This window comes from Cetorhinus maximus, chromosome 9 (genome assembly GCF_964194155.1).
Source record: "Cetorhinus maximus chromosome 9, sCetMax3.hap1.1, whole genome shotgun sequence".
Classification (NCBI taxonomy): Eukaryota; Metazoa; Chordata; class Chondrichthyes; order Lamniformes; family Cetorhinidae; genus Cetorhinus; species Cetorhinus maximus.
The window spans coordinates 113,317,116-113,344,902 of NC_135887.1; the positions used below are offsets into that span (position 1 = coordinate 113,317,116).

Below are 27,787 nucleotides of genomic sequence, written 5' to 3' on the forward strand. Positions count from 1 at the left end.
CAAATCTTTCTTTACTGATCTGGCATATTGGTCTCCAAAGGTTTTAACTGTACAATTTCAAATACTCGTGACAAGGGTGTACAACAAGGGCACAGCCACACACAGGCACGCCGCTGTCTTGCATTCTTGAACAACGCAACAAAGTTCAGTTTTAACGAGTGGAGAACTCCAGGTTTCGGTGTGTTTCCGGTGTAAAGGAGACACAGATATTCAACCATGCAGTGAAGGGAGAGAAAGGAGGCCTTTGAATAGGGTTGAATGTGGGAGTTAGAGATATAATAGTATAGTATAATAATAGTATAGTATAACAATATAATTGGCCTATCTGTAAGTAAAGAGATCATATTTTGCAACAGCATTGAACGAAGGATCTTGCATTTATATAGCGCCGTTGACAACCTCAGGCCGGCCAATGTGCTTCACAGCCAATGAGGTACTCTTGATGGGGAATCACAATTGTGATGCAGGAGATGGGGCAGCCAATCTGCAACATCCAATCAGCAAGAACCCACAAAGAGCAATGAGATAATGGACCAGATGATCTGCTTAACTGGTGTTGACTGAGGCACAAGGAATTAACTCCCACACTCTTCTACAAATATAAAAGCAAAAAACTGCAGATGCTGGAAATCCAAAACAAAAATAAAAATACCTGGAAAAACTCAGCAGGTCTGGCAGCATCTGCGGAGAGGAGCACAGTTAACGTTTCGAGTCCGTATGACTCTTCAACAGAACTAATTAAAAATAGAAAAGAGGTGAAATATAAGATGGTTTAAGGGGGGGGGTTGGGACAGGTAGAGCTGGATAGAGGGCCAGTGATAGGTGGAGATAGCCAAAAGATGTCATAGACAAAAGGACAAAGAGGTGTTGAAGGTGGTGAGATTATCTAAGGAATGTGCTAATTAAGGGTAGAAAGCAGGACAAGCAAGGTACAGATAGCCCTAGTGGGGGTGGGGTGGGGTGAAGGGAAGGGATCGAAATAGGCCAAAAGGTAGAGATAAAACAATGGACGGAAATACATTTAAAAATAATGGAAATAGGTGGGAAAAGAAAAATCTATATAAATTATTGGAAAGAAAAGGGGGGGGGGGGGATCGGAAAGGGGGTGGGGATGGAGGAGAGAGTTCATGATCTAAAATTGTTGAACTCAATATTCAGTCCGGAAGACTGTAAAGTGCCTAGTCGGAAGATGAGGTGCTGTTCCTCCAGTTTGCGTTGAGCTTCAGTGGAACAATGCAGCAAGCCAAGGACGGACATGTGAGCATGAGAGCAGGGTGGAGTGTTGAAATGACAAGCGACAGGGAGGTCTGGGTCATGCTTGCCCTTAATTAGCACATTCCTTAGATAATATCACCACCTTCAACACCTCTTTGTCCTTTTGTCTATCTCCACCTATCACTGGCCCTCTATCCAGCTCTACCTGTCCCACCATCTCCCCCCCCCCCCCCCCCCCCCCCCCCCCTTAAACCAGCTTATATTTCACCTCTTTTCTATTTTTACTTAGTTCTGTTGAACAGTCATACGGACTCGAAACGTTAACTGTGTTCCTCTCCGCAGATGCTGCCAGACCTGAGTTTTTCCAGGTATTTTTGTTTTTTTACTCTTCTACAAATAGTTCCTCGAGATTTGTCTACCTGAGAGGGTAGACGGGAACCTCGGTTTAACACCTCATCCAAAAGACAGTGCCTCTGACAGTGCGGCACTCCCTCAATACTGTACTCAGGTGTCAGCTTGGGTTTAGTGCCCAAGTCTCAAATGAAACTTGAATCCACAACCCTCTGACTTAGAGGCGAGAATGTAGGACAGCTGAACAAATTCTTCCCCAAAAATGTTTAGTGGGACTAAAGAGGGAGGAGGTTGGGCAGTCAGGGGAGAGAAATTCATAAGGATTTGTATGAAGATGTGAAAGCATAAACACCCCCTTTGAAGCAAGATTTACACTATTTTGCAGTAAGGCACAGTTCAAACTATTTTATCGCCAGTTTTCCAGCTTCTGGCACTTATTGTATGGTAAGTGATAGTGGTGAGGAGCCTATTAGCCTGATAGATTCAAATACATCAATTGCAAAACACTCAGAGCAGAAACATTAACTGCACCTTGTTTGAGAGTCTATACCACAGAAATAGGGCAACAATGAAACACGTGTCAGCAAAAGTAATGAGATAATATTTAACGCCAGCCTTGCTTCATTGAGTAGCACTCTTGCCTCAGAGACAGAAAATCGTGTGGTTTCAAGATCCATTACAGAGATTTGAGTACAAAATATAGGTTGACAATTCTTTCGCCCAACCACTGGCGGCTCTGCCTTCAGCTGTAAACCCTAAGCTCCAGAAGGTCTGCTTTATATATCTTCAACTCTGCTCTAAATCCTTCCTCAAAACTGACCTCTTTGAACAAGGTTTTACTCATCTGTCCTAAGTTCCTTGCTTTGGCTTGGCATCACTTTTTGTCTAAGTAATACCTTGGGACGTTTTTACTACATTAAAGGCACTGTATAAATGCAGGTAGTTGCTGTTGCAGGCAAAAAGAAGTTATAGAGGCTAGAGTCAAGACATGAGATGAGTATTATCAAGGCACATTGTTTAAATATTCTTCAATGTTAAAGGGGCTATGTAAATGCAAACTGTTGTTGTCATTACTGATGAAGCATAAAACCTTTTCTTGGAGCTTGACCAAGAGTGAGAGAGAGGAGCTGGAAGAATATCCCCAGATGCTGGAGTTAAATAAACTTGAGCTTAATATAGAATACTAATGGATAACATCTGCTAGCTTTGTCTGGTGTAAGCATACAGTATTTTACCCACAATGACCACAAATTCTAGCTACGGCCCTCCAATGGGACCCATACTGGAACTTTGGCTTACAACACAATGAAAGATTGAAGTTGGGACAAGAAATTACAATTCATTAGAAAACTGGGGTTGTTCTCCTTGGACCAGTGAAAGCAAAGCGAAGATTTGAGAGAGATGTTAAAAATCATGATGTGCTTTGATAGAGTAAATAAGGAGAAACTGTTGCTAGTGAGAAAAAGGGCGGTAACCAGAGGACATAGGTTTAAGATGCTTGGCAAAAGAACCAGAGGGGAAGATGAGAATTATTATTATTTTTTTTAAACACAGTGAGTCGTGATCGAGACTGTGCTTTCTGAAAGGGTAGTGGAAGGATATTCAATAGTAACTTTCAAAAAGGGATAGGATGCATAATTGAAGGGGAAAAATTGGCGGTGCTTTGAGGGAAAAAGCAGGGGACAGTTGGGCTAATTGGATAACACTTTCAAAAGAAGTGACACAGGCACAATAGGCTGAAAGGCCTCCTCCTGTGCTGTATGATTCTATGAAAAAGAGATATCTGAAAAAGTCACGTTTCAGAGAGATTGTATAAATGTATCCATTGGAAAGAATGAGGAAACCACACAGCTGCTTAGACTGAACGAAACGGTACTGCAATGTTTGAGATTCTTGAGTTACCGCCACCGAACCAGAAGTTTAAACGGAATCCAATCAGATTAGAAGGTTTGGCTTCAAATGGAGATGACGTCACCAAATCACTGGGGATTCGAGTGGTCAAACAATGTCATGTGAAAAAGTATAAAACTAGGAACGCAAAGAAATTGGGAATATTGTGGCAACAACTTTTCAATGAGATGTTAAACCAAGGCTCCCCCCCACCCCATCCCTCTCTGGGGATAGAAAGGATCTCACGACATTATTTTGAAGAGCATGGGAGAGTTCCCTGTGACGTCCTTGCCCAATATTTATCCCTCAATGAGCATAAAGCCATATAAATGCAAATCCTCCTCCTTTTTTCTTCAATGTTAAAGACTAACAACAACAACAACTTGCATTTACATATGACCTCTTCTAGTACGAATGTGTACCAAGGTACTTCACAGAGGTGAAATTGGACAAAAAAAAACACAGCTTGCTCAAAGATGTAGGTTTTAAGAAATGCCCTAAAGGAATACAGAGGGGTAGAGAGGTGAAGAGGTTTAAGGATGGAACTCCAGAGGTTAGGGCTCTTGGCAGCGAAGGCATGGCTGTCAGTTGTAGAGTAAAGAAAGTGGGGAACGGGCAAAAAGGTAGAATTGGAGAAGTGCAAACTTTACAGAGTGTTGCAGCACTGGAGCACATTGTAGGGATAGGGAGGGGAAAGGAAAGGAATGCAGGGCTTTAAAAACAATTTTTATATTTGAAGCACTGGGAAACTGGCAGCCAACATAGTTTGGCAAGGAAAGGGCTCATGGATGAGTGAACAAGACCTAACACTAACAGCAGTAATTTCAATGAGCTGGTTTAATTCTTTATGGCGCTAGTGATGAGATTGTACTCTCAGATTGGATAATGAACTCATTTATTTTGGTGGTAATTGCAGAAAGGGACATGAATGCAAAAACCACATGCATTAATTTTTGAACAGCGCACATTGGTCTCTGCACATAGAGTAGAACTGTGTGTATTCCCTTGTCCAACTGACACTTCTCTGCACTGTAAAACATCATGTTTCATTACTGTGGCCATCATATTCTTTCATTTCCTTCAAAGCCAAAGGAACAATCCTTTTAGATGCTGCAAGCCAACACTTGCGCATTAGTATGGCTGCCAGCAATGATGCCACAGGTCCCAGCCAGAATGGAGATGATTGGGTAAATTCTCTGTCCCATGACCACACTGCTGAAAGCAACTGGGATTGATTGAATGCTCATCATTATTATTATGGAGCTTTCCCCAACACACTGCATTTTGTTGGAGAAAATGCCCTTTTAATGGGAGACTCTGCTGTATTTCAGTCTGGCTTCTGTTTGCTGTAGTCGCAGAGACTCATTTTCACAGAATTATTTTGGTGCAGGAGGTGGCCATTTGGCCCATCATGCTTGCACTGGCTCTCCAAATGAGTAACTCATCTCATGCCATTCCCAAGCCTTCTCCCCATAACCCTGTACATTCTTCTTTTTCAGATAATAGTCTAGCTCCCTTTTGAATGCTTCAGTTGAACATGCCTCCACCACACTCTCAGGCAGTGCATTCCAAACCCTAACCACTCAGTGCATGAAAAAGTTTCTATTCGTATAACCTTTGTTTCTTTTACTAATTTACTTTAAATCTGTGCCCTCTCGTTCTCAGTCCTTTCACAAGTGGGAACAGTTTCTCCTTATCTACTCTGTCCAGACCCCTAATGATTTTGAACACCTCTAACACATCTCCTCTCAGCCTTCTTTTATCTAAGGGAAACAGTCGCAACTTCACCAATCTATCATCATAACTGAAGTTCCTCATCCATCAAACCATTTTCGTGAATCTTTTCTGCCCCCTCTCTAATGCCTTTCCATCCTTCCTAAAATGCGGGGCCCAGACCTGGACGCAATATTCTAGCTGAGGCCAAAGCATTGACTAAATTCAACATAACCTCCTTGCTCTTGTACTCTATGCCCCTATTAATAAAGCCCAGGATACTGTATGCTTTATTAACTGCTGTCTCCACCTGTCCTGCCATCTTCAATGTCTTACACACTTATACACCGAGGTGCCTCTGCTCCTGCACCACCTTTAGAGTGTACCCTTTATTTTTTATTCTCTCTCCATGTTTTTCCTACCAAAATGAATCACTTCACATTTATCTGCATTGAACTTCATCTGCCACCCGTCTGCCCATTCCACCAGCCTGTCTATGTCCTTATTCTACACTACCCTCCTCACAGTTCACAATGCTTCCAAGTTTTGTATCATCCCCAAACTTTGAAATTGTGCCTTGTATGCCATGGTCTAGGTTATTAATATATACCAGGGAAATCAAAGGTCCGAACACAAACTGCTGGGGAACTCCAATACAAATCTTCCTCCCGGACTAAGAACATCCATTAACTCTCTGTTTCCTGTCACTCAGCAAATTCCATACCCTTGTAGCTTTTATTCCATGAGCCATTACTTTGCTGACAAGTCGGTTATGGAGCACTGTATCAAACACCTTTTGAAAGTCCATGTACATCACATCAACAGCATTGCCCTCATTAACCCTCTCTGTTACCTCTTCAAAAAACTCCAAGTTAAACACGACTTTCCCTTAGGAAATCCAAGCTGGCTCTACTTAATTAACTATTAATTTTGTAACTATTAATTTTGCCCTGAGTTATTATTTCTAGAAGTTTCCCCACCACTGAAGTTAAATTGATTGGCCAATAGTTGCTGGGCTTATCTTTACACTGTTTTTTGAACAAGGGTATAAAGTTTGCAATTCTCCAGTCCTTTGGGGCCCACCCGAGTCTAAGGAAGATTGAAAAATTATGACCAGTGCCTCGCAATTTTTTAACTCACTTCCCTCAGTATCCTTAGATACATCTCATCTGGTCCCTTATCGATCTTAAATACAGGTAAGCTATCCAATTACCACCACCTTTTCAATTTTAAACATATTTAGTGTCCTCCTCTTTTACCATGGCATGCATAGCATCTTCTTCCTTGGTAAAGACAGATGCAAAGTATTCATTTAATACCTCAGCCAAGTGCCCTGCCTCCACGTGTAAATCTCTTTTTTGGTCCCATGCCTCCTTTTATAATCCTTTTACTATTATTATGCCTGTAGAACATTTTGGGATTCCCTTCTATGTTAGCTACTAGTCTCTTTTCTTATTCCTTCTTTGCTTCTCTTACTTGTTTCTTCACCCCTTCTCTGAACATTCTATATTCAGCTTGATTTACAGTTGTATTTTCTATCTCACATTTGTGATAAGCACACTTTTTCTTCTTTATCTTAATTTCTATCTCCTTTGTCAGCCAGGGAACTCTGGATTTCTTTGTCCTGCCTTTCCCTTTCGAGGGCATATACCTTGACTGCACCTGAATCATCTCTTCTTTGAAGGTAGCCCATTGATCAGCTACTGTTTTTCCTGCCAACCTTTGACTCCAATTTCTTATCCATTGAAGTTGGCTTTGCCCCAGTTAATTTTTCTAACTCTGAACTGTTCTTGTCCTTTTCCACAGTCAGCCTAAAACGTATCATATAATGATCACTGTCCTCAAAATGTTCTCTTACTGACACTGTTCCTTACTTTGCCCACCTCATTTCCAAAAACCAGCAGTGCCTCCTTCCTTGTTGGTCTGAACACATACTGCGATAGAAAATTTTCCTGAACATACTCTAGGAAATCTTGCCCCTCTCTGCCCTTTACACCGCTATTATCCCAGTCTATTTTAAATAGATTTTGTAGGCTGTTTGCTTTAGTGTGCTGTTTAGTCAGTCATTGGGGCACAGGGGGAGGCTATTCAGCCCTTCTAGTCCATGCCAGACTCTGTAGCGTGTTTGCATATTTAAATAGATTCTGTAGATTGTTTGAATTTCACTGTTTAAGTAGATTGTTTACTGAGTTAACAGAAGATTTTTGTTGTAAAATAAATTGTTTGCTGTTAGCCCTGCCTTAATCCTGCCCCATTTTGCCTCCAACTCATTGATGATCATAGTGGTGCTAAGAGACGCTCCTCATATTTATTGCTACATTCAGAATCTTAAAGGGCCTTAATACCTTCCTGCTTGGGACTAGTTTCGGGTTCGAGAACAGCCAGAAAATTGTTTCTCCTAAAATGACTCCTTCAGCTACCATACCAGAAATTCTGCATTAAAGCAGAAATTAAGAACAAGGGGAAATAATCTCAAAATTAGAGCTGGACCATTCAAGGGTGTTGTCAGGAAGAACAGAACAGGCAATGGCATACTCTTGCTCCTAAACCCTATGTTCCTATGACTCCTTCACGTAAAAGGTTAGTGGAAATCTGGATTTCTCTCACCCAAAAAATTGTTGAGGCTTGGGGTCAATTGAAACTTTCAAAACTGAAAATGGTAGATTTTCATTGAATAAGCGTATCCAGGCATATAGAACAAAGATGGGGATTTTGAGTTGAGGTACCAATCAGCCATGATCTAACTGAATGACATAGCAGGTTCAGGGGGCTGTATGGCCACTTTCTGCTCCTAAGTCCTGAATATGCTGTTAGTGGAGGATTTTGCAGTTCGCCTGTAAAATCCACTTACTCGACATTGATACGAATATAGGTGCGTTGCACATGTACAAATCCCATTAAAAACAAAAGAACATAACACAGAACATAAGAAATAGCAGGAGTAAGCTCTATGGATCCCTGAGCCTGCTCCACTATTTAATACCGCCATGGCTGATCTTCTGCCTCAGTTCCACCTTCGCACACTTTTCCTATATCCCTTGGTTTCCTTATAGTCCAGAAATCTATCAATCACTGCCTTGAATATACTCAATGATTGAGCTTCCAAAGCCCTCTGGGGTTGAGAATTCCAAAGATTCAGAACCCTTATGAAAAAATTCCTAAATGGCTGACCCCTTACCCTGAAACAGTGGCCCCTAGATATCGAATATACATTTATATAGAAAAGTATGTTACAGTCACAATAATAAAAAGCCAAACAAGTATGAACTAGTCAGATCAGATCTTGTTTCTTGGTCCCAATATTTCACTGATGTTTCAAATATTAAAAACAAGAGTTTATGTAATGCCTGCCTGTCACATTTAGATTAGTTCTTCTGGTGCTTTATGAGGTAAGGAGGAAAAAAGCATGCTATTGGAAAAAACATTCTTGTGTCAGTCTGTTAACATATCTCCCACATTAATCAGCCAACAAGTCTGATCATATACAATGAAAAGGTACCTCCTACCAAACAGAGGTCACCATAGCAAATTTTTTTTCCTGAAATTATCTGACAACAGAGAATCAGAAGTGACCATGCAGCCCATCCTTCCCGTGCTGGCTCTTTGAAAGAGCTATCCAATTAGTCTGACTCTTCTGCTCTTTCCCGTGCACAACCTTTCCTTTTCAAGTATTTATCCAATCCCCATTTGAAAGTTACTACTGAATCTGCTTCCCTCGCCCTGTCAGGCAGCACGTTCCAGATCACAACAACTCGCTGCATCAAAAAAAAAAGTTCTCATCTCCGTTCCGGCTTTGTTTTTGCCAATTACCTAAATCTATGTCCTCTCTTTATTGACCTTCCTGCCTGGTGAAACCTGTACCCTAGTACTGGAAGAGAACTCTATATGTATACATACACAAGCAGAGCCTTTGCTTCACAATGGGTAAGTATTTTAGGTTTTATGATTGGACTGTTTTAGATATTCTCCTGGCCAGCTTCCCATCCTGCACCCTCCATAAACTCGAGCTTGGCCAAGCCTCTGCCACTTGTCTCATGCCAAGCCCCATTCACCCATCACCATCTGTGCTCATGGATCTAAATTGGCTCCCAGTCTGGCAACGCCTTGATTTTCATGGGGCGGGGGTGAGGGGGAAAGAGGAGGGGCTATGATGCTGGAGGCAGTAAACTGTTGGTTAACAGATCAACTGCCCAGCGCACAGCCCATCATTTTCCATTACTATCCCCGCGATTTTAAAATTCCAATCCTGTTTTTTAAACTCCACCACCCCCACCCCCCCCCTCCCCCCACCCTCACAGCCCCATGGCCTCACCTCTTCCTATCTCTGTAATCTTCTCCAGCCCCACAGAGATTTCTACACTCCTCCAATTCTGGTCTTCTGCACATCACAACTTTAATCGCTCCACCACTGGTGGCCGTTCCTTTAGCTTCCTGGGTCCTAAGCTTGGAATTCCTTCTTTAAACCCCATCACCTCTCTATCACTCTTTCCTCCTTTAAGAGACAGGCCTTAAAACGTATCTCTGATCAAGCTTTTGGTCATCTGTTCTAATTTCTCCTTCTGTGGCTTGGTGTCAAATTTTGTTTGTTAATCATTCCTGTGAAGTGCCTCGGGACATTTAACTATGGTAAAGATGCTGTATAAATGCGTGCTGTTTTACGAGTGCGGAGAGAAATGTAATACCTAGACACGTTGCTGAAGTATTTGAAGTACTCCAGGTTCCCACAGCACACCCTTAAGTACATTTTTGACCCTGTACTGGAGTTGCATTCAGCATACAGTGAGTGTGCAAGATTCCAACCATCTGATCCAGGCCAGATGTCTATTACAAGCAACCACAGCATGTACATCACCATGATGTATGAGTAACAGTATAACTGTGTTCTTCTTTCGACATTGCTGTCAGCTGTGGTTCAGTGGCTAGCGCTCTTGCCTCCGAGCCAAAAGGTTGTGGGCTCAAGTACCACTCTAGAGGCTTGAGCAAACACCATAAGCTAAAATTCCCAGTGCAGTGCTGAAGGTGTGCTGCATTGTTGGTGGTACTGTTAAACCCAAGCCCTGTCTGTCTGCCTTGTCATGTGGACATAAAAAAAAAACGGTCACAACTTTAAGGGCAGGATTTTCTGGCCCCGCCCACCGCCGGGATTGTCCGGTCCCACCGAAAGCCAATGGACTTTTGGCTGGGCCACCAAATCTCCCCTGGCGGGTCCTGCCATGACGGGGCCGTGACCAATACTTATCCCTAAATCAACAAGTGTTGTGGTGTGGCCGAGTTGCCTATTTGCAATAGAATTGATTTACAGACAACTTTCTAAGTGGAAACGTTAGGTTTATTTACAACGCAGCCAGCAGCAACTACATGGGTGCTTTCAACTCCATCTCTATCTCTACACTGACTGTGGAGGTAGCCTGTGCTGCTAACACATTGGTTTACACAGATCATGTGATCTTACACCATAGGACTATTCTTAAAGGTACAGTCCAACATTTAACAAAACCATAATTACTACATTCCTCCTCCTTTAACTTTGCTGTACATATTGTATTTACAAGTATATTTATCTCATGACATTTACAAGTTCAGTCTTTCAGGTGGTTTCCTGGTTCATGTGGAACGTCGCAGCTCCACAACTTCAGATTCTTTTTCAGGAACCACATTCTCTGGAGCTGCATGAACATCAGGTACCTCAGTGGGCACTTGTGGTTCAGTGTCTTCCACTCTGATACTACAATAAGTAAAACAGATTATCTGTTATCATATTGCTATTTGTGAGACTTTGCTGTGCACAAACTGGCTGCCATGTTTCCTACATTACAACAGTGGCTACACTTCAAAAATACTTGAACTGAAAAACAATTATAATTCATTAGGGCCTCCATATTAAATATCCTCATTACAGCATTTCCTTCAATAAGTCATGTAAAATTGTTCAGTACTGGCGACCTCTCAATAGCCTCATTCAGCTTTGACAGAATTCATTTTAACCCTTTCATGTGTTATTTCTGATTATTTTACCATTGTCAGGCATGACTCAGTGTTACTAAACTCACCTATGAGTCAGTAGGTTGTGGATTTGGGTCCATGCCAGAGACTTGAGCGCACAACCTAGGATGACAAAAGAGGGTGGGACTGATGGAGTGCTAGACCGTCAGGTGAGATGTTAAACCGAGTCCCTGTCTGCTCTCAAGCGTAGACACAAAAGATCCCATGGTCACCAGTTTCCTGAGGAGCAGAGGAAAGTTCTCTGGTGCCCTGGCCAATAATTATTACTTCACCAAAAAACAGTCACTAAAAACCAGCTGTTTGTGGGAGCTTGCTGTGCACAAGTTGGCTGCTGCGTTTCCTACAACAGTGAGGCCTCTTTGAAAGTGCTTCGTTAGCTATAAAGCACTTTGCGTACATCCTGAGGTGGTGAAAGGCACTGTAGAGGTCCTAAAGAAGTCCTTTCCTCCACATTGAGAAGGGACAATGCAGCGGACTAGCACAGCAGTAAAGAAAATCTGAAAATTAAACATGCCAAACTGAAAATGTTTACTGACACTAAGCTGCCCCCGTGGGAACAACAAGTACAAGTGGCCTTTCACTCACATTTTATACACAGTAGGCTCAGAACAGGAAGAATGTCACAAGTCTAGAAGCTTTGGATGTGTGCTGATTTCTGTTCTGTGAGAGGCAGATCAGTGGAAAGGAACTTCTAATCCCAGTAAATACCAGGAGTAGCTAAAGCTGGCTTTCTTACCATTGAAACATGGCTTTGAACCAAATAGCTGGGTTATATTTAAACCGTCAAGGACACAGTATGGCCATTGGGATACTTTAATACACTGCTGTATTAACTTGGATGTGAAGTGGCCTCAGAGGCCCTTCCACGGTAGTTTAATTTGAGATTCCGACTCCTGAACCAAGAAGGAAAAAACCTAACTCCCTACTGGCTTAAACCTCCTCCAGCTCATCAACCCTCTTAGGTCTCCGCACTCCTCCCCTCTCATCACCCCACCACTGGTGGCTGTGCCTTTGGCTGCTAAGGCCCTAAGCTCTGGAATTCCCTCCCCAAACCCCTCTGCCTCACTACCTCTCTCTCCTCCTTTAAGACTCTTAGAACTTAGCGCTTTCACCTGTCCTAATATGTCCTTATGTGGCTCAGCATTAATTTTTGTTTGATAACACTCCTATGAAGTGCCTCAGGGCACTTTAAGTTAAAGGCACTATAGAATGCAATAAATGTTGTTGTTGAACAAGGAAAACATCTGGCTGTGCTTGGTGACTGTCACAGTAAGCCACGGAGATTGGAAGCCATATCCCTTCTCTCCTAACTTTCCCACCTTTTCTTGCAACAAACATCAATGACTTTTGAAAGGCCCGTCCCATAGGTGCTAAGTTGCCCTTTAATACTTCGTCCGTGTGTCAAAGCTCACGCGCATCCCTATAGAATGCTTTTGACATTCTAACATTGGGTGTATTGCAGCTGAAGTCACCCGATTAGACTTCTAGCAGGAGTCAGTCTAAAAGCTATCATGAGCAAGAAACATGAGCAATTTTCCTTCCCCTTATCCTTGGTCTGGCTGTTGCTGTGAGGAGCTTCACCTGTCGGACCGGTGAGCAGCCAATAGCCTCGTGGGCGGCACAGCTGCTGATTCCCTCCCCTTCTCTCTGTCCTGGACGATCAGCAGCTATGAGCACCGGAGGCTGCACTGCCAGTAAAACAGACCAGGCCTGAACTCAGAAACTCAGTGCTGAGTCAGCAGTTAAGAAGAGTCTCCCAAGCGAGGGAGAGGAAGCGATGACTAATTATCTGCCACAGCACATGTTACATAAAAGGTACAGCACAGAAACGGGCTGTTCAGCACAACCAGTCCACATGAGCCTCCTCCCATTCTATTTCATCAAAATTTCCTTCCATTCCTTTCTCTCTCATATGCTGATCGAGCTTTCCCTTAAATGTATCTAAGCTATTAACCTCGACTACATCCTGTAGTGAAGTTTTTCATATTCTCACCATTCTCTGGGTAAAAAAATACATCCAACAGCTCAACATATTTAGTTCAAGTCCTCGTAAAATTTTGTTAAAAATCAAAAAGCATCTTGTCCAGGGTTTTCATGAAAGTCTGAGCAATGTTTTTTTTTACACAGTTTGCTGAGATTTTTTTTGGGTGGGGAAAGAGGAGGATGAATCAGTGTGGTTTGGGTGTTGCACATTTTAGTCTGAGTCAGACGGTTATGGGTTCAAGCCCCACTCCCAGACTTGAGCACACTGTCTAGACTGACAGCTCCCAGTGCAGTATTGGAGCTGCCGTCATTTGGATGAGAAGTTAAAGCGAGGCCTGTCAAAATATACATGCTAACCTAATCCTGCCATGGCTCAGTTGGTAGCCATCTTGACTCTGAGTCCAACGTTTGTGGTTTCAAGTTCCATTGCAAAGACTTGAGCACAAAATTCTAGCTGACACTCCGAGTGCAGTACTGAAGGAGTGCTGCACTGTCAGAGATGCTGCTTTTCAAGTGAGACATTAAACTGAGGCTCCCTCTGCTCTCTCAGGTGGACGTAAAAGATCCCATGACACTATTCTGAAGAAGAGTAGAGGCGTTATTCCTGGCGACCCATCCAATATTCATCCCTCAACCAACATAACGAAAAGCAGATTATCTGGACGTTATCACAATGCAGTTCGTGCAAATATGCTGCCTTGCTTCCTACATTACAACAGTGACGGCAATTCAAAAGTACTTCATTGGCTGTAGAGTGCCTTGGGGCATCCTGAGGCCATGAAAGGTGCCATAGAAATGGAAGTCTTTATTTTCAAAGCAATAGGGAGCTCTTTCCAGTGCCCTAACCAAAATTCATCCCTCAACCAAGATCAGCTGTTTGTGGGATCTTGCCGTGCACAAATTGGCTGCCACGTTTTGTACATTACAAAAAGTTACAAGACTCATAATAACGTAATGATTTTTTAAAAAACACTTTAGGACCTCCTGAGAATGGTAATAATGTCCTATACACTAAAGCTCTTTCTTAGACTTATTAAACTTGCACCTCGTAAAATAAAGCTTGTCACTAAACAGTCATGTTTAAACCACAATGTTCTCTTTCGTCTCCTGCTCCTCCCCGTACAGTTTAATTTCCAACTTCTCTACCAAAGTATTTCCCCAAAATTTGAGAAGCAGCATGCTTGAACTGAACTAAAATCTCTTTAATTCTCTTTTTGTTTAAGAAAAATATTTGTGCTGTTCACCAAGCTAGTGGAGCAGATTTAGCAAAGTTCCTCTGTGGGGAAAACGACTTCCGTTTAATCGCTTTCAAAAGACCGAATCGTCAGGAAGAAAAGATTTATTACCTCCCAGCACACAGAGCTGCATTTTCTCTCTCTCTCTCTCTCTCTCACACACACACACAGTCTACTCCATTTAAATCAGCACTTTCTGAAGGCAATGCAAATAAGCACAAAAAAAAACACACCCATCAGCCAAATAGCCTCAACCCCAAGAACATTACTGCTAAACTTGGCTTACTTTTCCTAATTTCTTTTCATATAGGAGCATGAGTACAGGAGGCGGCCATCCAGCCCCTCAGATCTGTGCTGCCATTCAATTAGATCATGTCTGATCTGTGCCTTAGCTCCATTTACGCACTTTGGTTCTGTAATCGTTAATACCCAATGAAAATCAAGTAATCTCAGTTTTGAAATTTTTAATTGACTCCCAGATTCAGTTTTCAAGATAGTGTTCCAGATTTCCACTACCTTTCTTTTGTTTGAAGAAGTGTTTCCTGATATCACCCCTGAGCAGCCTATCTCTGATTTTAAGATTATTCCCCCTTGGTCTGGGCTCCCTCCAGCAGAGAAAATAGGGTAAGAAACTATCAACTTCATTAATCATCTAACACACAACTAACTTTGATCAACTACTTTTAATCTTCCATTTGTGAGGGAACACACACTTGGTCCTTCCAATGCTTTGTAAATTGAATGCAAATCACACATTCAAATTAAGCAATGGAAATAAAAGGGCACCAGGGGGCATTTTGTGCTTTGAAATTGCAATGGGATTGAAACAGCTTTGAATTAAAGAGTAAATTGTACTGCCGGAGTGCAAGTACATTTCCACTAACTGCATAATGACTAGGCCTTTGCAAGAGCAACTTGCCTGCTGCAGCATCTCTTCAGTTGAGCTGAGTTTCAGCTGATGTTCCTCCAGGCAAGCCTCCAGGTCTCTGATCTTCTCCCCTTGGGCCTCCACCTGATCTGTTAGGACACTCACCTATCATCAGGAGAAAGCGCAGAAAGGAAAATACACACTAAATACTGTTAAAAAGCAAGGGCCTCAACTTAACCTCAGCTAAGTGGGAAAAAAATTGCTCTTAAACTTAACAATAGTAAAAAAAAATTGAACAGCAATGTCATCAGGCTTTCTGGCCTGTAGCTAACTTTATAGGAGTTCCAATTTGAGCTTGTGAGTAATAATTTTAAATGCCTGTCTGACTCAAAAGTAGATGAGGAAGTAGAATTACTTGAGTCCCAATTGGGCCTATTAACTTACGCCTAGCTCATTTATAAAGATCCCTGCCTATCACAGAGTTCTTTCGTAACCTTGTACAGGAATGTGGAACCTGGGTAAGTGCTGAGGTTTGCACCCAATTCACTGATAAGATTCGCTTCGGGTCCAACTCGGAGCCAAACAAGCCACAACTTGAAACAGGAATGCAAGTTAACAGCAAACAACAAATATTAGCATCTCAAACTGCTGGCACTGTCCCAGCAGCACATCGTCCAACAGTGTGAAAGGTTATAACACAAGCTTTTCTTTTTAAATATCTACTCGTTGGTTGCACATTGTTGCATATTTGGGAGAGGCAAAAATCCATGTGCGTCATTCAGGTGAAGTGGGGTTAGTGGGTGAGAGATAATTGGGCCATGGTCAGACATTAGTAACTGAGTCCCCACTTTTTCATTCTGTCCTCATTTCATAGTATCCTAGGTTCTTGTAGCACTTTATAAATCCTCATGTTCACATTTAAAATGGCTATGTAAATATGACACTGTAGCACCTCCACAGGTCGGAGGGTATAATTACAACAAAAAGAACCATCCATCACCTCATCTGATACAGCACACAAGGAAGACCATTGCGTCCATTGGGTACCATGAAACTACCAGATTGTCATAAAAAAAAGCTATCTGCTTTGCTAATGTCCTTCAGGGAAGGAAATCTGTCATCCTTAATCTGTCTGGCCTATATGTGACTCCAGACCCACAGCAATATGGTTGACTATTAAATACCCTCTGAAATGCCAATCAAACTGCGGCAAGAAACAATAAGAATAAAATCGACAGGCCACCTGGCATCGACCACATTCAGAGAAAGGTGAGTGCACTCATACAAGTTCACATGCAGGTGAGCAGGAAATTAGGAAGGCATATGGCATGTTGGTCTTTATTGCAAGGGGATTGGAGTATAAGAGTATAGAAGTCTCGCTACAATTGTATCGGACTTTGATGAGACCACAGTTGGAGTAGTGTGTGTAGTTTTGGTTTCCATATTTAAAGGAAGGATATACTGGCTTTGGAGGCAGTGCAGCAAAGGTTTGGAAGCTTAGTTCTGAGGATGAAAGGGTTGTCCTATGAGGAGAGGGTAAATAAATTGGTTCTATGCTCTCTGGAGTTTAAGATGATCTCATTGAAACATCCAAGATTCTGACGGGGCTTTACAGGGTAGGTACAGAGAGGTTGTTTCCCCTGGCTGGGGAATTTAGCGCACAGGGGCACAGTCTCAGGATAAGGGGGCAATCATTTAGGGCTGAGATGAGGGATATGTAGAGTGAGCGGGAAAGCGGAGTTAAGGCAGAAGATCAGTTATGATTGTCTTTTGAATGGCAGAGCAGGTTCAAGGCGCTGTATGGTCTTCCGCTTCTGTTCCTTGTGTTCTAATGACAAACGGACACCCAAGCCAGTCAATCTTGCAATATCCTCCTTATGAACTGGGAACGTGCCAAATTTTGGGAGAGCTATCCCACAAATAAGTCAAGCAACAGCCTGACAGTTATACTCACTGAATCTTACCTTACAGGCAATGTCCCGGACACCATCTCTATCCGTGGGTCTGTCTTGTCCCACTGATATGACAGACCCACCAGAGCTGGCAGGACAGTGGTATGCAGTCAGAAGGGAGTGGCTCAGGGAGTCCTCAACATTGTATCTGGACCCCATGAAGTCTCATGGCATCAGGTCAAACATGGACAAAGAAACCGCCTGTTGATACTGCCCTTCCTCAGCTGGTGAATCAGTACGCCTTCATATTGAACACCGCTTGGAAGAAACACTGAGGATAGCAGGGGCACAGAGGTACTATGGGTGGGGGACTTTTAAGTCCATCAACGAGTGGCTCGGTAGCAGCACGACTGACCGAGCTGGCTGAATCCTGAAGGACATATCTGCCGGACTGAGCCTGGAGCAGGTGGAGAGAGAACCAGCAAGACAGAAAAAACTACTTGACCTTGTCCTCACCAATCTACCTGCTGCTGATGCATCTATCCATGACAGTATTTGTACTAGTGAGCACCAAACAGCATTTGTGGAGACAAAGCTCCATCTTCACCCTGGGGACAACCTCCATCATGTTGTGATGCAGTACCACCATGGGATAGATTCAGACCAGATCTAACAGATCAAAACTGGGCATCCATGAGATGCTGTGGGCTATCAGCAGTAGCAAAATTGTATTTAACCACAATTTGCAAACTCAACCCAGCATATCCCTTACTTTACCATTGTGATCAAGCCAAGGGACCAACCCTGGTTCAATGAGGAGTGTAGAATGGCATGCTGCAGCAGTAACTGAAAATGAGCTGCCAACCTGGTGAAGCCACAACACAGCACTACATGCATGCTAAATAGCAATGGAGGAGCCTGTGCTCTCCGTGCAAAAGACAAGCCTGAAGCATATGCACCTTCAGCCAGAAGTGCTGAGTATATGATCCACCTCAGCTTCGTCAGGAGGTCCCCAGCATCACAGATGCCAGTCTTCAGTCAGTTTGATTTACTCCACATGATATTAAGAAATGCTTGAATGCACCGGATACATCAAAAGCTATGGACCCCAACAAGCCAATCAGAATTCTGTGTTCCAGAATTAGCCATGCCCCAGCAAGCTTTGGGTCTTTGGAACTCTCTTCCTCAAGATGCTGTGGAAGTAGAGTCTTTGAATATTTTTAAGGCAGAGCTAGATAGATTCTTGATAAGCAAGGGGGTGAAAGGTTATCGGGGATAGGCAGGAATGTGGGGTTGAGGTTACAATCAGATTAGCCATGATCTTATTGAAAGGGGGAGCAGGTTTGAGTGGCCTACTCCTGCTCTTAATTCATATGTGCGCATGTACAGTACAGCGACAACATGGGCATCTACTGAACAATGTGGAAAATTGCCCAGGTATATCCTGTCTACTAAAAAACAGGACAAATCCAAGCTGGCCAATTACCACACCATCAGTCCACTCTTGGATCATTAGCAAAGTGATGGAAGATACTATCGACAGTGCAGTCAAGTGGCAGTGACTAAGCAATAACTTTATCATTCAGTTTGGATTCTGCGAGGGCCACTCGGCTCCAGGCCTCATTGCAGCCTTATGCAAACATGGACAAAAGAGCTGAATTCTAGAGGTGAGGTAAGGATGACTACCCTTGACATCAAGGCAACATTTCACCAAGCGTTGCATCAGAGATCCTGAGTAAAACTGAAGTCAATAGGAATCAGGGAAAACTCTCCACTGGCTGGAGTGGTACCTAGCACAAAGATAGATGGTTGTGATTGTTGGAGGCCATCATCTCAGCCCCAGGGTATTCATGCAGGTGTTCCTTAGGGTAATGTCCAACCATCTTCAGCTGCTTCATCAATGACTTACCCTTCATCATAAAGTCATATGTGGGGATGTTCGCTGATGATTGTACAGTGTTCAGTTCCATTTACAATGCCTCAGGTAATGATGCAGTCCGTGTCCATATGCAGCAAAAACTGTACATCATTCAGGCTTAGGTTGAAAACTGACAAGTAATATTCATACCACACAAGTGTCAGGCTATAACAATCTCCAACAAGAGAGAATCAAACCATCTCCTCTGGACACTCGATGGCATTGCCATCACTGAATCCCCCAACATCAGCAGCCTGGGGAACCATCGTTGACCACAAACTTGACTGGACCAGTCAGGCTGTGCTACAAGAGCAGGTCAGAGGCTGGGAATTCTGTGGCGAATGATTCACCTCCTGGCTCCCAAAATGCTGCCTTATATCTACAAATCAGGAGTGTGATGGAATACTCTCCACTTGCCTGCATGAGTGCAGCTCCAACAATGCTCAAGAAACTTGACACCACCCAGGACAAAACATCCATCCACCACCATATACATCCGGTCCCTCCTCCACCACCAACGCACAGTGGCTACATTGTGCACCATTTACAAGATGAACTACAGCAAATCATCAAAGCCCTTCTGACAGTACCTTCCAAGCCCACGATCTCTACCACCTAGGATAAGTGCAGCAGGCACATGGGAACACCACTGCCTGCATGTTCCCAACCAAGTCACACACCATGCTGATTTGGAAATATATCGCTGTTCCTTCACTGTTGTTGGATCAAAATCCTGGAACTCTCTACCTAATAGTGCTGTGGAAATACTTCCAGCACACAGACTGCAGTACTTGAAGGCGGAAGCTCATGACTACCTTCTCAAAGGCAATTAGGAATGGGCAATAAATGCTGGCCATGCCAGCGATATCCGCATCCCATGATTAAATAAAAAGAAAACAAAATGAATATTGGAGTAGGTGCAACACAAGTTCATGAGATTGATTCCTGGGATGACAGGGCTGCCCTATGAGGAGGGATTGGCAGAATAGATCCATATTCCAGGAATTTAGAAAGGTGATCTCATTGTAATGTATAAACCTCTTGAGGACTTGACATTGTAGGTACTGATAGGCTGATTCCCTGGCTGAGAGTCTAGAACACAAAGTCACAGTCTCAGGATAAGGGGTCAGCCATTTAGGACTGAATTGAGAAATTTCTTCACTGAGGATTGTGACTCTTTGGAATTCTCTATCCCAAAGAGGTGTGAGGGATTGATAGATTTTTGGGCACTAAGGGAATCAATGGAAATGGGGATAGTGTGGGGAAGTGCTGCTGAGGTATAAGATCAGCCATGATTTCATTGAATTGTGGAACAGGCTCGAAGGGTCATATGGCCTACTACTGGTGCTGTTATTTATATTTTTATGAAACTAAAATCAGTGAGTGTGATAAAGATACAAAATCATAATCACAGCCTCATATCAACACAAGAGTAGGAGGAGATCATTCACACCATTGAGCCTGGTCTGCCATTCAATTCAATAATGTCTAATCTGCACTTTAACCAGAATTAGTCCCCTCGGTTCCTTACATCAGTTAAACTTTGGGCAAAATTCCATCGGCCCAAACGCCACGTTGCTAATTTCAGGCCTTTGGGATGATGTAAATTTGAATCCTTGTAGGTAAGGTGTGGTTGTGAGAGTACTCACCTGTAGCACCAGGCACTCCCTGTCGCTCTCCAACCGTGTCAGTCGCTCTTGGCAGGTTTCATTATTCACAGCTGCACGATGATTGCCCTAAATATTAAAAACAAAAATAATCAAGCTGGTTAGAACTCCACAAACAATCTGCACGAAGGTGTCATATTATAACCCTGCAAGCAATAGTGACAATGTTCTTTGTGTTTCCATAGGCCGAGTGGTCTCCTTCTATGGTGTATTCAATCACTTTAGTGACAAATTAGATAAAACCTGAGTTTACCTCAGTACAGATTCTGTTACTTAAATTGGCTGGACACAAGTTTGAAGGCCCAGACTGCAGTGTCGTGACATGAGGGAGTTTACACCCAAAGCAAATCTACGACGTAAACCCAAAAAGTTTTGACTGGCCTCTACCCAGAGGTGTCAACAGTGGCTCAGTGGGGAACACTTGTTTCTGAATCAGAGGTCATGGGTTAAAGCCCCAGTCAAGAGACGTGAGCACATGATCCTGACTGATACTCCCAGTGTGGTACAGAGAGAGTGCTGCACAGTCAGAGGTGCCATCTTTCAGGAAATACTTAAAGCTGCGGCCCAATATGCCCCCTCAGTTGGACGCGAAAGACCCCGTGCCACTATTTCAATGAGCAGGGGAGTTCTCCCTGGCTGACGCAAAACCTGAAGTATTGTGAACTATCAAGAGGACATAAATGGTCTGATGGAGTGGGTGGACACATGGTAGATGAAATTTAATGCAGAGAAGTGTGAAGTTATACACTTTGGTAGCAAGAACAAAGAGAAGCAATATAAAATAAAGGTTCAATTCTAAAAGGACAGCAGGAACAGAGACCCTTGTGCATATATGTGCACAAACCATTGAAGGTAGCAGGGAATGTTGAGAAAGTGGTTAAAAAGGATTGTGGGATTGGGGCTTTATAAACAGAGGCATAGAGAAGAAAAGCAAGGAAGTTATGATAAGTAATGGTTCAGCCTCAACTGCAGTATTGTGCCCAGTTCTGGTCACCGCACTTTATGAAGAATGTGAAGGCTTTGGAGGGTGTCCAGAGAAGGTTTACAAGAATGATTTCAGGGATGAATCAGCTACATGGACAGATTGGGGGAACTGGGGCCGTTCTCCTTTGAGAACAGAAGGTTGAGAGGAGATTTAATAGAGATGTTCAAAATATGATGGCTCTGGACAGAGTAGAAAGAGAGAAATTTGTCCCATTAGCAGAAAGGTCAAAAACCAGAGGACGCTAATTTAAGATGACCGGCAAAAGAAGCAACAGCGACATGAGAAAAAACTTTATTTTTAAATGCAGCGAGTGGTTAAGGCCTGGACTGCACTGTCTGAGTGTTTGGCAGAGGCAGGTTCAATTGGGACTTTCAAAAGGGAATTGGATAAGCAACTGAAGAGAAATAACCTGCTGGGATATGGGGAAAAGGTGGGATGGTGGAACAGTAGAGCTGATCTTCAAGAGTTCCAGCATGGATACATTGTGTTGAACTGCTGCCTTCAGTGCTGTGACCATTCTATAATTAAGATCTGTGATACATACCCCTCAACAAGCATCACTAAAACTGATTATCTGGTCACCTTGGGAGCTTGCTGTGCATAAATTGGCTGCTGCATTTCCTAATTACATCAGTGACTACACTTCAATAGTACTTCATTGGCTGTAAAGCACTAGGGGATGTCCTGACATTCTGGTAGGCTCTATCTAGATGCAGTATTTTTTAGGATCCCATCGACTGTACCAAGATGGAGCAGGCCATTCAGTCCCTCAAGCCTGTTCTGCCATTCAATTAGATCATGGCTCATCTGTATCCCAACCCTATTTTCCCACCTTAGTTCCATATCTCTTAATATCCATGCCCAACAAAAATCTATAGATCTTATTCCGGAAAGCCCCAATTATCCACCGGCATTCACAATCTTTGGGAGGAGAACATTCCAGATTTCCGTTCTGCTTTATGTGACAAAGTGTTTCCTGATTTCACTCCAGAATGGTTGAACTTCGGTTTTTTAGATTATGCCCCCTTGTTCTGGTTTCTCCCAATCCAAAATTAGCAGCAGCTTTGCCTTGCAATCAGATCAAAAGGCCAAAGGATGTTCTTCAATTTACCCTCTCGCACTCCTGTGATTAATTAGTACAGATCAAATGGGAAGTTGGGGTCTGGGGTCTGAAGTAAACACAAACCAGCTCTAAACTTTAGTTATGCCTGAGGCAGTGAAGTTGGAGATTCAGAACAGGTTAATTTTTAAACTCCCTACAGTTTTGAAACTCAATCCGCACACTTGGACGCTAGTTAATCCGTTTGTATCAATTAACCCCAGACAGTTCATCCAACGAGAAAATGTTTTTAGTTATCATCGGCTTGACTCCTCTGGAACTCGAGGTGCACGAAGCACAAATACAAATGGAGCCTCATGAACAGAATGTTCGTGACAGCAGAACTCACCTTTTCAGGTCAGGATTTCCTCTCAGTGCTGTAGTCATCAGATTGAGAACTCTTTATGCATTAATTCCACTCCCGGTGTACAGGCAGCTATGCTTTTTTTTAACCTAAGGTAGTTTAGACACCAACAAGAGTTGCAGAGGACTTAAGTCTAATGTAACACTTTCAAAAGTGTGTGTGTTGGGGGAGGGGCAGAAATGACTGACACGTCTGGGAACCCCCTGTAAATTTTGGGCCATTCTTGAGAAACCCCAGCAAGTACTGGAGCATTCCTGGGGAACCCCTGCAAATAATGACTCATTCCTGGGGAACCCCTGCAAATAATGACCCATTCCTGGGACCCCCCCCCCGCCCATGGTGACTCCTGAGGACCCACACCCCCCCCCCACCCCCACAAAAAATAATTGTTCACTCCTGCACTATGGCTAAGTTGGTAGCCCTCTCACTTTTGTGTCAAAAGGTTCTGGGTGCAACTCCCACTCCAGCACAAAAATCAAAGGCTGACACTCCAATGCAGGACTGAGGGACTGCTGCACTGTTGTCTTTCAGATGATAAGTCAGCCCTCCCAGGTAGCAGTGAAAGATTCCTTGGCGCTATTTTGAGGATGAGCAGAGTAGTTAACCCTGGTGTACTGGCCAATATTTATCCCTTAATCAACATGGCAAAAACAGATTATCTGGTCATTGTCACGCTGCTGTTTGTGGGAGCTTGCTGTGCGCAAATTGGCTGCCGGAGTTTCCTACATTACAACGGTGACTACGCTTCAAAGGTGCTCAATTGGCTGTAAAGTGCTTGGAGATGCCTGACAGTTGAGCTTTCCTTTCTTTTTGCTTGGGGACCTCCTGAAAACACTGACCCATCCCCTGCAGTCTCTGAAACACGAGCAAGGTGTCTACAATTATCGAAACACTCTCAACACGCATACAATTATTCACTTGGTCCTCAGACTTCTACAATTAATGATACGCACTCCCAAACTTGACCTCTTCTAGGGAACCATGTCTTAACTGGCGGTAGCAACACAAATCAAAATCATGCTACATTTGCTGACTTATTCAGGCATACACATCAGAAATATTGCGCTGCAAGTCGGGGGAAAAAAAATCTCCAGAAATCCCCCACCCCACTCAGGATCCCCTCTTGGGCCCTTCAAGAGTTCAGGAACTCAGGTTTGGAAACCTATGTATTAAAGTCAGCTCATTAGGGTGTGTCCTAGATTCAGAATGGGTAAGAGCGATGAATCACCAATAATGAGATCCTCATCTCACTGTGGGAAGACACAGAAGAGGCAATCCCAGGAATGAACATTACACAAAGCTAAAAACTGAACAAATATTGTCCCACAATATCTCGAAATGTCTCTTCACCAGGCTAGTGTGTTTCAGTCATGCCAAATTCTGTTCGTTCTCAAAATGACTGGACCCGAGCCTGACAATAGGTATGAATTTAAAATAATGGATTAATCCAACCGCAAGAAGCTAATGACCACAGGGCTGGCGAGAGGTGTAATGGGGCTATTCAGCTGCGAAAGCCACACTTACATGGTATCAAAGAATGTAGGGACAGAAGGAGGCCATTCAGCCCCTCCAACCCATTTCATCATTCAATTTCAACGTGGCTAAACTGCACTTCAACTCCATTTTCCCACATGTGCTCCTCATCCCTCAAACAAAAATCTATCACCAGCATCCACCACCTGGGCTTGGTGGGGGATTCCAGATTTACTCTGCCCTTTATGTGAAAAGGTATTTCCTGACTTGACTCCCAAGTAAGATTGTGCCCAATTGAAACACTTTATAATTTAAAAACCCTAATTAGATCACCCTTCAATCTTCTAAACTCAAGAGAATACAAATCTACTGTAGGCACCCTGTCCTCATATAATCCTTTGTGCTCCAGTATCATTCTGATGAATCTGCACTTCACCTCTTGCAATGTCAATATATCCTTCCTGAGATGCGGTGCCCAGAACTGGATTCAATATTTTAAACGATGCTGGATCAAGGCTCAGCATGACTGAAACATCACTTCCTTCGATTGGTAATCCCGCCATCTGTACCACAATGGTAAATTCTCACTTCTGCAAATGTACAGCTGGCAGGTAGGAAATGTTTAAGAATCAACAAAACAGAACTATTTACTATAAACAGCAAATGAACACTACAAGCTACCAACTCCTGTCAGCTGACCTGGGTTAGGCTTATATAAACCTGAAGTAAACAAACTTCTTACCATATCTTTCCAAAAAGAACAAAGTGCGCAGATAAGATAAACTCATGGAGTAGAAAGAGCGAGCTTGCATTTAGATAGTGCCTTTCCTGACATCCCAAAGCATTTTATAACTAACAAAGTGCTTTTCTAAAATTTACGCACTGCTGTGATGTAGGAAACGTGGCAGCCAATTCATGCACAGCAAGCTCCTACAAACAGCGTGATGTCGGTTGAGGGTTAAATATTGATCAGGAAACCAGGGAGTAGTACTCCTCTGTTCTTCTTCGAAATAGTGACATTGGATCTTTTACATCCAGTTGAGGGGGCAGATGGGGCCTCAGTTTAATGTCTCATTAAAGATCAAGCAGAACACCACAAAAGAGGTTATAAGGGTTTGCACAAGACAGCCAGATGCTGAGCTGAAAGAGAAATAAGGAACGATATTGAATAGCTTGGTCAAAAAGGCTGCTTAAATGCAAGTCGTGGTTAGCAATACTTTTGTGCACCTTTTGTGAAGTGCTTTGGGATGTTTGAGAGATTTATAAGCTGCTACAATGCAACCTCTTTCCTAATATTGACACGTGAAATGCATTCAGACTATCAAATGTTTACTCAAAGAACACCAAAGGAATGGACATACTAGTAATTTCGCAATAGAGAACCTTATAAATTGAAGACAAAATAATGTGTAAGTGCACAATGTAATATTTAATTAATCATTTAATCCTTTTCTTGACCTCATGGCCACCTCTGTTATTTCACTGTTTATCCCATGGATCAGGCACAACATATTCCAACATTAGGAAGCAGGAAGCCATCCATTTTGATCACGTCACACTTGGAATACTGTTCCCAACTCTGTTCTCAATATTACAGAAAAAAACATAGACGCTCTGGTGACAATGCAAAAAAGATGATGTACAATAATGATATCAGAGCTGAGAGGTTGTAACTGTCAGGAAAGGCTGAACAGGTTGAGGCTGTTTTCTCTAGAAACAAGAAGACTGAGGGGTGACCTGATAGAGGTCTTCAAAATGAAGGGGTTTGGATAGGGTAAACATAGGGAAGATGTCATGATTTGTGAAGGAGACCAGAGTAGTGGCCATGAACCTAAGATAACTGCTATTCAATCCAATAGGGAATTCTGGAGAAACTTCTTTATCCAGAGAGTGCTGAGAATAACTATCACGGGGAGTAGTTGAGGCAAATTATATAAATGCATTTAAGATGAAGCTAGATCAACATGAAGTAGAAAGGGGGTTGAGAGGTAGTTCAGGTAGGGCAGAACCACTGGCATGGATCCAATGGGCTGAATGGCTGTGCTGTATTTCCTTGCAAATCCATCCTTCTCCTCAGCCACTCACTTTGGGATTCAGGCCATATGAAACCTTAGCATTCTTTCCAAATTAGAGCTCAGCTTCAAACCACACATCCAATTGTGCACCAGGATTCTTTACTTCCACTCCCGCAATGGCATCCAGCTCCGACAGTGCACTCTAACAGTAAACCCTCTCCACACTTTAGTCATGAAGACTAGATTATTCCAATTCCTTTCTCACTAGCCTCTTAGTTTCCAACCTCCACAAACTCCAGATAATAGAAAACAAGTTGCCTCTAACCTGTCCCTCATTCATCACCATTTTTGATTTCTAACTCTCCTTAATGAATTAAATTTAAACCCCTCATCTTCAAATACTTCCTTTGCCTCACCATATCATTGTAACCTACTGTAGCTCACATTCTACAAATACAATTTTTTCCAAAAAGGTTACTCGCCAAGACTTCGCGGCGACACCGTCAAACCCGCGGCCTCTGACACCTAGAAGGACAAGGGCATTAGGTGGATTGAAATACCACCACCTGTGATTTCTGCTCCAAGTTATCTCCATCCCAACTTGGAAATATATCACCACTACTTTACTATCACTGGGTTAAAAGCCTGCATATTCCTCCTTAACAGCACTGTCGATGTACCTATACCAGATGAACTTCAGTGGTTCAAGGCGGCAGCTCAGCACTACTTGTTCAAGGGCAATTAGGAATGGGTAATAAATGCTGGCCTTGCCCACGATGCCCTTGCAAGCTGTCCTTGAGAAGGTGGTGATGAATCACCCTGTTGAATACAAACTGAGTGGCTTGCTAGGCCATTAAGTTTTGGCCCCCTAAGGAAGGAAGGAAGGATATACTTGCCAAAGAGGGAGCCCAATGGAGGTTCACCAGACCATTTCCTAGGATGGCAGGACTGTCCTATGAGAAGACTGGGCCTGTATTCTCTAGAGTTTAGAAGAATGAGAGGTGATCACATTGAAACATACAAAATTTTTAAGGGGCTTGACAGGGTAGATGCAGAAAGCATGTTTCCCCTGGCTGGGAGTTCAAGAACCAGGGGACACATTCTCAGAATAAGGGG

The 27,787-nt window shown here is 43.0% G+C and overlaps 1 protein-coding gene across 5 annotated transcripts in view; it reads right to left on the minus strand.

Moving 5' to 3' along the window:
- ppfibp2b (PPFIA binding protein 2b) overlaps positions 1 to 27,787 on the minus strand; it is a 254,599-nt gene that overhangs the window by 89,901 nt on the left and 136,911 nt on the right. For 2 of the 5 annotated variants that reach the window (XM_078549396.1, XM_078549394.1), the window contains 2 exons: positions 20,718 to 20,804; positions 15,310 to 15,423 (listed from right to left, as the gene is read on the minus strand). In XM_078549396.1, the coding sequence (XP_078405522.1) occupies positions 15,310 to 15,423; positions 20,718 to 20,804 (201 nt within the window). Of the gene's footprint in view, positions 1 to 11,219; positions 11,258 to 15,309; positions 15,424 to 20,717; positions 20,805 to 27,787 lie in introns of those variants that run through there. The other 3 variants (XM_078549397.1, XM_078549395.1, XM_078549398.1) reach the window with 2 other exon arrangements.